At 40.4% G+C, this 12,470-nt stretch overlaps 1 protein-coding gene across 6 annotated transcripts in view; it reads left to right on the forward strand.

Annotated features, from left to right (window-relative positions):
- The first annotated feature begins 449 nt into the window (after positions 1-449).
- The window catches only part of STAU2 (staufen double-stranded RNA binding protein 2), a 305,497-nt gene continuing 293,476 nt past the window's right edge, over positions 450-12,470 (forward strand). For 2 of the 6 annotated variants that reach the window (XM_088022799.1, XM_028109310.2), the window contains exons 1-2: positions 450-470; positions 8,416-8,481. Coding sequence is in view for 3 of the 6 variants with exons in the window: in XM_028109310.2 (XP_027965111.1) it covers positions 8,464-8,481 (18 nt within the window). In the remaining 3 variants the exon portion in view is untranslated. Of the gene's footprint in view, positions 471-1,026; positions 1,131-8,415; positions 8,482-11,226; positions 11,267-12,470 lie in introns of those variants that run through there. The other 4 variants (XM_028109301.2, XM_028109331.2, XM_088022800.1 and 1 more) reach the window with 4 other exon arrangements.

Genomic DNA, 12,470 nt, shown 5'->3' on the forward strand with positions numbered 1-12,470 from the left:
AGTGAAGGGTTGAATTTCACTGGGCTTAGCCGGGTTAAGTCACCTGGACATCTGTAACCCACATCAAAACCAGGACGAATCAAGAAGTAATTCGAGTTTTCTGGCACTCTTGCCTCAACAATCTAGGATCTAGGGCACTGTTTTAAGATGGTCCTCATTTTTGGTTCTAAAGGATTTCTTTTTAATGTCACCAAATAAGATTTTTTTTTTTTTTTTTTTTTTTTTTTGGTGGAGTAGTCTGGCCACGCTGCCGATCTTGGAGAGCAGGTGATTACTGATCACTAGTGTTTTCTGGGCGAGACAGTTGCACTAACCCCCACCCCTCCTCCCCCGCCCCCCTCCTCCTCCCCGAGTCTGGAAAGGTGCAGGATCCGCTAAACCGTGCATCGCACAGCGGCGGCCGGAGCAGACGCGGGATGGTCGCGTGTCCCCAGCAGAGCAAAGGGGGGCAGCCAGAGAGCCTGGGGAAGGTACGGGCAAAGAATCCGGGCGCGTAGCAGCGTCTAGAAAGAGCAGAAGGTCAATCGGGCGGTGCAGGCAGTTGCCGAGTGCAGGTGTGGAAAGGGCTGCCTCAGGCCCACCCTTTGCAGCCGAGGGGGCGGGGAGCCAGGCCAGGAAGCCGAGCGGGGAAACAGGAGACTGCGGACGGGGCGCGCTCCCCTTGCACTCTCTTGTCCTAGTTCCCTAGGCCTCAGGGAACGGCCCTCGCCCCCGGGCCCACTGTGCCCGCGCTAGCCCCGCAGCGCCCGCGGATGCCGCTGCTGCGGGGGACCGGACGGCCGCCAGGGGGCGGGAGCGGCGCCGCGAACAATGGCCGCACTCGGCCGCGGGCCGGCGGGAGGAGGAATGAAGCTAGGGCCGGCGCCGGGCGCGCGGCCCGGGTCCGCGGAGGGCCGGGAGCGAGCGCGCGCGCGCTACAGGCTGGCTGGGGCGCGGGAGCGGCTGCGCAGGCGGGGGCGCGCGGCGCGGGCCCGGGAGGGCGCGGCGGGAGCGCAGGGAAGGCGGGCGGAGGCGGGGGGCGGGGAGCCCGAGGGGTGGAAGCCGGAGGCGGCGGCGGCGGCCGAGCGGGGTCAGTTCTCTGTAGTGCTTGCCAATGTTGGAGCCGTCTGCAAAGTGTCCTTGGCAAGAAGGTAAATACCCTCGTTGGGGGCGTCCGGGAGGCCTCGACTTCCGCCCCGCTGGCGGAGGAGACAGAGGGCGCTGGGGAGCCTTGCAGGTCCGCTGCGCGCGGCGAACCCCGAGAAGAGCGGCCCCTTAGCGGCCTCCCCTCCCCCGCGCCTTCCCTCCCTCCTCGGGCTCTCTCCTGGCGGGAGGGGGGAGGGGAGGACGACTGTTGGGGTGCTGAGGAGCCCGGGACGGGGCGAATGAATTGGGGGGGGCGTGTGTGGAGGGGTGGGACGACACAGGTGTCCGGAGGGGAGGAGCCGGGAGGAAGGCTAGGAGGCCGGCGTAAATGGAATGCCGGGGTTGGGGGGGGAGTGGTGGGGGAGGCAGGCGCCCGACGGAGGGCGCTGGAAGGTGGGATCTTGGGGGCCCCGGTGGGAACAGCCCGAAGAGGGAACGGTGGGTGAAGCGGCGTTGTTGCGGGGGGGAGGCGGAGGGCCCGAGGGTGGGTCCCTGCGGAGTGGAGAGGAGGGGAGGAGATGGAGCGAGGCCCAAGGAGGGTCTGCGGGGAATGGCCCTGGGGGCGCGGGAGGAGCGGCGGGCCAGGGGCGCGCCGGGGGGTGGTGCTGGTGGCTATTTCTGTATAATGGGCAAGTGGTGAAGACGTAACGCGCCGAAATGGGGAAGGTAGGTGGGGCCGAGGGGACAAAATATATCCTATGACAGGCAAGTTCTGCTGCGGCTCGTAGGAACTACTACCGTGATGGCTCGGCTTAAAGGGGTAGTTGGCAGTTAGTGACCTTGCCGAGGTGAAGGGAGTTGGGCGGAGAGACAAAGATCAGTTACAGAATCCAGTGCGTGAGGGCAGAGCCTCCAGTCCCTCCCGGGGAGAGCCGGGGATTGTGGTGAGGGGAGTGTTCTGCAGAGGCAATCGAGGAGACGCTGAACTGGGATTCTTAGGGAGGGGGGTGGGGATAATGGCTTCGGGGGTTCTGGAAGCCCCTGGAAATATGTGCAGAATTTTGCATTTGTGAATAATTTTCTTGGGAAAGGGTCCGTACTCGGCGTAACCCCCCCCCCCCAAAGGTTAAGAACTACTGGTGTAGAGATGGGCCAGTCAATTAAGGGAATGTACTAAAGGATTTTAAAGTGGGTGGTTCCTTCAGAAACGATAGAGATGATCCTTTAAAGGTATATTACTGTTAGCTGAAAACCATTATTTTTAATGTTTGATTTCACAATTTTGGTGAACTTTTGCCGAGCATTGCTTCTCTTCTGATGCATCCTTACATTTTAAGAAACCGTGGTGAACACTTGAATTCAAAATTGGGATGGGAATGCAGGATAATAGTAACCTTGTAGGAGAGAAGATTGCAACATTTCTCTGGGAGGATATTTCTTTCCTAGTCCTGTCTTAAGATGATTCAAATATACTGTTGTGAATTGAGCTGCAGTGGGAAAAAAAAAAATCTTAGTTAATAAAACAATCAAAACCAAGACATCCTGCATCTCAGTTGTTTTGTAATATGGCAAGTGTTTGTTTAGTTTGTCTATATTTTACTGCAAACTAGAGATCTCGCATATTACTTGAATTGTGATTTGCTGCATTTTGCAGCAGGCCTGTATTAAATGTGTGAGGCATTTATACCAAACTGTGGTGTGTATGCTGTTTTTTTTTTTCCTGCTGTGATTTCAACTCAAGTCACCATTGCCACATTTCATTACATGGTAGTGTAGTTTGAAATTTATTCCTAAGAGATTGTTAGTTGGTAGGATATGGTGCATATTTCCTAACAAATCACTGAAGTTTTCCTCAAAAATCCTCTTTGTATTTGTAAAAATGTTGCTGTATAATCAGAATATGTATTGTTAACTACAGATAGAATGGCATATAATTTTTAAGTTTTAACTTTTTATTTGGAAATAATTTCAAGCTTATAGAAAAGTAGCAAGAATAAGAATAATACAAAGAATACTCCTGTAACTTTTACTCAGATTCACCTGTTACCGTTTTACCCACTTACCACTAGATCTCTGTCAGTCACATGTACATAATATTTTTTTCCTGGACCTCTTGAGGGTAAGTTACATCATGCCTCTTTATTTCTCATCAGCATGGAAAACCATATACAGTTTATATTTTAGCTTACTTGGCTTGCCTGGAATGAAGTTCTGGGAAAGAGTGAGCTGGTTTGGTTTTCAACAAAAAATATCAAAAATATCAAAGATGATCATCAAACTTTTTAGTGTGTAAACAGTACAGAAAGTGAGGCTGAGTGCTTTTCCTGTTTGGGATCAGATTCTGGAAGATATAGTTGGTCAGTATGTTGGGGTTTTTTCTTTGTAGCTAACCTCTTTACTATTATGCCCTCCTTTTATTCACTTTGAGTTCTGGGTGTCATCATTCGTGTATACAGATCATAATAAAGAGAGGAAAACCTAGATATTGCAAAATTGCATTGTGTTAATATTAGTTGGACAGAATAGTTGGAGACATGCACGGTATGATCAAATTATGTGTAGATATATTTGTGCCTCTTATAGGTAGTCAAGAAAATATTAAGTGAGTGTCTAAAATCCATAATAGTTATAATTTATATTTATGTATGTATGATCATTTGATTTTAAATAAATCCCCAAAGTTCTGTATAGGAGCCTTAAGTTTGATATAGGAGCCAGAGTTCTATAGGTCAAGACCTTCGTGACAGGAAAAATTTTAAGAAGTGAAATCTTTATAAATTTAATGTATAATAAAGAGATGAGGACTTCAAACCAGACCATACTAGGTTTTAATCGGAGCAGTGGACTATGGGGATATAATACAACTTCTAGAAAAGTGGAGATAACACCTACATCCCAAGGTGATTAGGATTAAATGAATTACTGTAAAAATGGCAAAATATAGCATGTGGTATATAACATTAGTGTCTGATCAATGTTAAGTTTTCTTTTTTTCTTGGTGGTGAAATTTCTATATACTTAGAATCTTTCATAGGCTCTTAGGAGACTAAAATTTATACTAAATTATTTTGCTTTTCTTATGTAAAAATGTTTTGGGGTATGTACTTTTAAAAAGAAATGAGAATTTAGAAAATCCACTTTTTAATGCTTTTTAAGGACCCCATGAATTTTTTAGAGTAAGAAGTTTTGAGCTGATACTTAGTTTTATGGTATTTTCGAGCCTAAGAATGGTGGTAGTAAATGTTTTTGATTTTCATATTGTCAAACAAGCATTTAAGTGAGGATTACCTGTCAATGGTGGGATGGATGCTGATATAAAAATTTGTAGATAATTTAATAATGCCATTTCATGAAGCAGTATTGTTGAAGATTTTATAGATTGATTTTTGTACAGCTTTCAACTTACCAGCTGGGCAAAATGTAATAATAAATGCAGCAAGTTGTATCAGCAGTACATTTCAGATACACGTTGGACTTCCAATTCTTCATGAGCAGCAAGTCTTCTACGTTAGTAGTGCCCTTTCTCCATAAACTGCCCTGCCTGTTTTCATTTAGTAGCTTGGAATCTGGAACTGCATGTCCTAATGTGCTTGACTGGATATCACTATAGGGCACTTTTGGGACATATGAATAGGTTTCTCTAAAAGTACTTAGCTGTAATTGGAATGAACTGTAGCTGGAAACTTTTTTGACAGAGAAAGGAGAGGTGGATTTTGTGATATCATAGGGGCAGTATAAAACTGCTCTGCATTTTACTGATACTTTATCAAGTTGTTTTAAATGTAGGACAGTAGAGCAGGCATGTCTGTAAAGGAGAAAGTGTTAAAGACATGTCACTGGGCATTCTGAATTGTCCATAATGTGGTTGTGAATTATAATTTTTATATTGAATTAAATGTAATAAAATTTGTTGGTAAAAAAGGAGTAACTTCAGAATATTTTCCAGTTACCTCACAGAGTGCTCTTATAGACATAGTTCCATGTTTTAATTTATACAGATCTTTATAATTGTGAAAGAGGGGCTTAAACAGAATTCTTTAAAATTATATGGTCAGTTTTAAGCAAATAGATGCTTTTATTTTTGTTTCTTCTTACAATTACCTTTTGCATATCAGAAGATTAGAACTTTAAAAAATGTACCCTGATATCTTATTGTGTCTACTTCCTAGAATCAGCCACTAGTGTTACAAACTCTGATGTTGAAGAGCACCTGTATATTTATTGCAGTCTTACTTATAATGGTCAAATTATGGAAGCAACCTAAGGGTCCATCGACAGATGAATGGATAAAGAAGATGTGCGCGCACACACACACACACACAATGGAATATTATTCAGCCATAAGTGAAATCTTACCATTTGCAACAACATGGATGGATTTAGAGAATACAGTGCTAAGTGAAATATGCCACTCAGAGAAAGACGAATGCTCTATGATCACTCATATTTGGAATTTAAGAAACAAAATAAATGAAGAAAGGAAGAAAAGAAAGAGACGAACCAAAAGCTAGACTCTTAACTGTAGAAAACAAGTGGGGGGATGGCTGAAATAGGTGAAGAGGATTAAGAGAACACTTATCATGAGCACTGAGTAATATACAGAATTGTTGAACCACTATATTGTACACCTGAAACTAGTATAACACCGTATGTTACTTACATTGGAATTAAACCCAAAAAACTCTAATATTGAAGAAACACATACAGGTCTATAGATAAGCATTTGTTACTTTAAGAGGCTTACATTAAATAATACGAAGTAGGATTTCTCTGATTTGGTGAATGCTTACTAATGTTAAATTCTAGAAAGTAAGGGACACTAAGTCACCGAGATGCTTTTAGTGGTTTATTCACATTTTAACTTCCAAATGAAATTTTTTCAGTTAAAAAAATGGATATTGGTTGGGTTTGTACTTTTAGTTATAGCTAGTGTATTTAGTACCATTTGACTATTCCTACACTTTTTAGTGATTTCATCTTTTGAATAAAATGTAAATGTTTAAGTTTCATAATTTATCATTTTCAAGCTCTAATGTAACTCATTTGGTCATGTTAAACAGGGAATTGATTTTTTTTTGACCCACCTGGATATGTTAATACCTAAAGCACCATAGGATTATAGAAGTTTAGAGTTGAATGGGATTGTCTTATTTATTGTTGCATAACAAACTACCCTGGAAAGTAAGGGCTTAAAACAAACATTTATTATCTCAGTTTCTGTGGGTTAGAAATCTGGGTGCAGCTTACCTGGTGCCTGTGGCTCAAGTCTTTTAGAGTTTGCAGGTAAGCTATCGCTGGGACTGTGTTCTCATCTGAGAGTTTGAGTGGGGGAAGATCTGCTTCCAAGCTCATTCATACAGTTCTTGGCAGGATTCATTTGCTTGGCGGGTATTGGACTGAGGCCCTCACTTTCTTTTGGGCTATTGGCCAGAGACCTCTCTCAGTTCTTTGCCAGCTGGGCCTGTCCAAAGGGTAGCTCACAATATGGCAGCTGGTTTCCTTCAGAGCAAACAGGTGAGAGAACGAGAGGAGGTAACACCCAAGATGGAAGTTGTGATCTTTTTGTAACCCAATATTGTGAGTGGTATCTCATTATTTCTGTTGTATTCTATTTGTTAGAGACTGCCTCCCACAATGACCTTAGTTTACTTTTTACAGATTTAAAAAAAAGAAAGAAAGAAAAAGAACTCAAAGACACATAAAGTAATTTACCAAGGCTCAAAAGGTAATCTCCAGAAGAGCTTGGACTAAGATTCAAATTAAGTGATCCTCAGGCCTTGTGCCATTTCTACAGCATATGATTCTTTTGGAAAATACAAAGTTGTTACAGATGCTGAGGCCACTGTTATTACATATATATATAAAAATATATATAATATAGAGATATATATATATGTATGTATATATATAGAAAACTTTCAAATTCATTTTGAATTGACCCCAGTTGGTCATCTTGAGGAAAATGGTAGCCATATATATGTATACGTGAATCTGTGTGTGTGTGTGTGTGTGTGTGTGTGTGTGTGTTAAGAACCTCTGCTTCTGAGAGAAAGCTTAAAGTTTCATAGCATGAAAGTTTCTACCCAAGTGGCGGGATTTAGCTCTTTTGCTGCTTATCAAGACTGTGTTGTTGCTTTTTAGATAATTTGGGGGGGATCTGTACATAATTTATTTTTCTTTATCTTATTTTTTTTTTAGTAGGCTCTACGCCCAGTGTGGGGCTTGAGCTCACAACCCCTAGATCAAGAGTTGTATGCTCTCCTGACTGAGCCAGCCAGGTGCCCCGTAAATTATTTATTTATTTACTTACTTACTTTTTAAAATATTTTATTCCTTTATATGGGATATAGAAAGCAAGAGAGAGAGACCATGAGCAGGGGGAGGGGCAGTAGGAGAGGGAGAAGCAAGCTCACCACTGAGCAGAGAGTCTGACTCAATCCCAGGACCCTGAGATCATGACCTGAGCCAAAGCCAGATGCTTAACCCACTGAGGCCCTGCCATAATTTATTTTTTATGTAAACTTTTACCATTATAAGAACCCATGATTTCTTTGTTTATAGATTTGGGTTTTCTGCCCTTCTTTGGTCAATCTCTTTTTAAATTAAGTGTAGAAGAGATTTGCCACATGAAAAGAAATACAACCATGGCGAGGAGGTCTGACCTAGAAGGAAACAAATCCAAATACAACAATGGAATGTGTCAGGACGGTGATTTCTTTTTCTGAAAATTTTATGTGAAATTTTTTCTGCGTGCTGTTTTTATAGTGATGATAAACAAAACCACAAACAGAAAAAAAATCATTTTAGGTAATCTGTGTACTCTTCCCTATCACCTAGAGGAGTATGTGATGCATCTTCTTTAGGCTTAATTTAGCTTATATAGTTCGGAAACAAAGCTGTTTAAAACCTTATAGAGAAAGGGGACTGTATATTAAATATTAATCTGAAATTTTTAGATTATTTTTAATAGCTTCACTTTTGCTAAAATTGTCTTAGAGTTGTAGAACCAGAAGGGACATTTTTCAACCTAGATCTGCACTGTCCCCTAGCCACTAGTCACATATGGCTATTTAAATTTAAATTAACATTAAAGAAAACTTAAAAAAACTTAAAAGATTTACTTTCTTGGTTGCATTAGCCACATTTCAGGTGCTCAGTAGCCCTTTGTGGCTAGTGGCTCCTGGATTAGAGAGTGCAGGTATAAAACATGTTTATCATCATAGAAAGTTCTATGTTGATCTGGATCTACTCCATTTTATATTTGATTTTGTTCAAGGACATGTGTTTAAAGTGCTAATCATTGAGATCACCAACTAAGTTGAACTTTATTTCTTCATTTTCATTTTCCAGTTTTTGGAGCCGTGAGGGATACAGCAGTTTGGTCAATATTGTTTTAACATGCTTCAAATAAATCAGGTGAGTTTGTGTTAAGGCATGTCCTACTTAATATGGTGCTTGGGCCATACATTGTGGAACATTTTAACCCAGCTTTTCTATAACCATAACCCTGACCACTGCTTTACAGAGCAATTACATATTATATATTCATCATAGGAGACTGTGCAGAGCAGGTTGTTTAAGGATTATAGTGATAGTTCTGAAAGTTGTTAACTTTTGAGTGTGCAGAACACAAGGTGTGTCTGGTCTTTTTGATGTTACATCCCTACAGGACTTGGTGTATTCAGCATGTTTACAATTGTGATCTAGCTTCAGTAGGTGGCAGTTTTGCAGAATGAAAGCATTTCTAGTGACAAATCTGGTGAAGCAGTTATATCAGTGTGTTAAAAAACGTTCCTTTTCTAGGGCACTGGAAAAGGTTAGAAGGAAGTGCCTTGCTAAATAAACGTTAGCATACAATGTCTTAGACTCCCTGAAAAAAATATTTTCCTTGGGTCTTGGCATTTCTCCAAGAACTTTATACATTTAATCTTATCCTTTCTGAACAAATAGGGCTTTGTATTATAATATTAGAAAATACTTTGTTTTATTTCAGATTTTGTAAATTGAGAGAGAAGTTATTTGATGACAAGAAGTAATGACTCTTTTGTGTGCGCGATTTGAGGAAGTAATACACGCCTGGCCCTACCCTGTTCAGTACACCTTGCCTAAGTAATACCCTCTGGTGCCTGTGCACCATACACCATCTCTAAACCAATGATTTCTAAGTTTATACTTAGTCTAGATCTCTTTCCTAAGCTCTAGACTCATGTAGCAGTTACCAACCTGATCTCTTAACTTGGTGTCTTTATACATCTCAGAATTAACATGGGCCCAGCAAACAATCTAAATGCTTCCAATCTAAATGTTTCGGTTCCTGCATTGGGCAGAGTCATTCCAGCTGCAGGAGCTTTGCATAGATTACCTCTCTCTGGGCCTCTCTTTCTCCCTTGTGGTTGGCTCACTTGGCTCCCAATCCTCCTATTTGCTCTCATAGTACCCTGCCCTTAATGACATTCTGACATTTGCAGTTATATTCAAATATGTAATTGTTTGCTTAACATCTCTGTTCTTATTAGACCATGTGCTCCATGAAGGTAGCGACTTTGCTTGTTTATTCTTTAATCTCCCCATGTCCTAGAAATAGTTCTGGTTGTATATGGTTTTTCATACATTTACTGAATAAGTGGATGGTTGGTGCTAGGATTGTCACTAAAGCAAGGAGATCTCCATTCTTTTCAACAATAATCACGTAATTGTGTTGTTAGTTTAGGTATTATATGCTTGCTTTGCACAGATGCCATTAACATAAAATCTCTTTCTTATGCAAAGTTCTTTGATTTTCTCCTTGTACTAGAAAATTTTCTTGTGCAATATTGCTTTCATCAAAGATGTTACTAATAATGTAGGTTTAAAAGAATCTTACAGCTGTACTATGCTTAGTGCTTTTTGTACTTTCATAGTTGTTGCCAAATCCCATTGGATTCATTGATGGAGTTTTATGAGACATGACTTGCAAACTATGTTGTAGGTTTGTGTTGATGCTAAATGTATGGATACCTGCTGTTAATTACACAGATACAGTCAGAATAATTTGTTTCATATTCTACCATAGACAGGTGGAAAGAACATTCATTTTATGCCTGTCAACATCATTGAAAATTATAGATTAGTCCTAATGAAGATTTAACTGTGCTACCAGTCATGTTGAATCAGGCCTTACAATTTTAGGCAACATTCTGCAGGGTCACAAGCCGTTCCCTGTGCTTTGGCTAGAAATTGTACACAGTGCTTAGAGGTATACATGCTTTGCTTGTAACACACATATATTTCTAGACTCAACTGAGGATTCTCTCTTGTTATCGACTAAGTTTTATCCCCCCAGATCTTCAAGTCTGAGGAGAAAAATTAATCTATTTTGGAATAGAAGTTATAGAGAAGACTTTCTCTTCAGCCAAACTTAAAGTTGCATTGAATTCTTAAACTTATGAGTGATTGATGTTTTATCATTTTAATGGTAACTGCTTTCCCATTAGAGTGGGATTTATCTCAAGATAAATGTGAAAAGGCATGAAAAGGCAATTGAAGCTGACACCTTAAAGCCTTTGAGGTTTTTACTATGTGATTTTTCAACACTGTCTTTTGGATTAATACTAAATTTTTATTTGAGAGGTCTTTTTGTTTGTTGTCTTAAGATGCCTGAATAGTATTAACAGATTCTTCCATGTGTGTTCCTAGAACTGCTTAAAAACAAGGCTATTGAAATATTTTACTTGATATTAATTCTGCTTGACATGATTATTATCAGGGAACATGGGAATGTTCCATGTTCTATTATAGAGATAGAAATGGCACTTCTACCTTTATTTATTTTTTTTTAAAGATTTATTTATTTGAGAGAGCGAGAATGAGAGAGTGAGTACATGAGAGGGGGGAGGGCCAGAGGGAGAAGCAGGCTCCTCGCCGAGCAGGGAGTGCGATGCGGGACTCGATCCCAGGACTCCGGGATCATGACCTGAGCCGAAGGCAGTTGCTTAACCAACTGAGCCACCCAGGCGCCCGCACTTCTACCTTTAAATTGTGCTCTTCATTTTTACTTCTGCCTTCTAAGAATGTGTGTTGTCCATGTGCTACTCATGTAGAAAAATTAAGTAGTAGAGATAAGGAAAAAGAAAAAAAAATCACAAATAATTCCACTATTCTTTTACAGAGATATCACTGCTAACATTTTGGGGTGTATACTTCTAGATTTTTTTCTATGCAGGTATGTTTTTATGTGAATATATGTTACTTTAAAAAACTGGGATTGTATAATATTCTGAAGTGATTTAATAATTCATAGTTTGGAATTACTAAAATTTGTTTAATCAAACCCTTATTGTTGGACAGATTTTGTATTATAGTTAGTGCCACAGTGATTTTTTTTCTTTTTTTACATATAACTATGTTCCTTTGTCCATTATTTTCTTATAAGTAATTATTAGAAATGGAAATACTGGTCAAACGGGTATGCAAATTTTAAAGATGTTTGATGCATAAATACCAAAAATACAAAATTATATCTATTAGAATGCCTGTTTCCTTACTTTCTTGACAAATTTTCAATGTTTGCCGATCTGTCTGACAAAAAGTGATATTTTAATTTGCTTTTCTACGATTTGCTTCTGTTTGTTGTTCTTTTGTGTTTTGTCTTTTTGTGAATTGTTTATATGTGTCTACTGGTAACTTTTTCTTTTTATTTGTAAATAAAATTTTTTGGATTTTAAGCCCTTGAGAATTTTTTGAGCTAGTATTTATAATCATTACTTTATATTTTTCATTCATTATTCAACAAATAACTAGTGGGAACCTATGTTTCCAGGGTACTGTACTAAGTAGGAATTTGGTATATTTTGGACCTTTCTCCTTGGTGATTAATTTAAACCGCCAGGGAAAGGAAACCCATTTTAACATTAAGCTGTAGCAAATATAAAGAAAGCATGTGTGTGTGAAATAATATTTTTATTTTTTTTTAAAGATTTTATTTATTTATTTGACAGAGACACAGCGAGAGAGGGAACACAAGCAGGGGGAGTGGGAGAGGGAGAAGCAGGCTTCCCGCTGAGCAGGGAGCCTGATGCGGGGCTCCATCCCAGGACCCTGGGATCATGACCTGAGCCGAAGGCAGACGCTTAACGACTGAGCCACCCAGGCGTCCCTGAAATAATATTTTTAAATGAGTGGCTGAAATAAGGCAAAGTTTTTGGGATTAGTTGATGAAAGAGACTGACAGGGCATGTGTTCTACAGGGTTTAAGGGGAAGTCTATATTAGGCAGCGGTAGTATTGGGAGAGCCCAGCAGGAGGGGATTAACAGAAGTCTCTGTAGTCTGGTGGTTTCTTTGAAAGAGTTTTTGTTGGGAACATGGGAGCTAAGAGAAATCTTTAAGGCCTGACTCAAGTGGAATGGGAGGACAGGCAGGACAAAAC

Source organism: Eumetopias jubatus, unplaced genomic scaffold (genome assembly GCF_037043125.1).
Source record: "Eumetopias jubatus isolate StellerSeaLion01/CBP00866 unplaced genomic scaffold, mEumJub1_p1.0 scaffold_4, whole genome shotgun sequence".
Taxonomy (NCBI): Eukaryota; Metazoa; Chordata; class Mammalia; order Carnivora; family Otariidae; genus Eumetopias; species Eumetopias jubatus.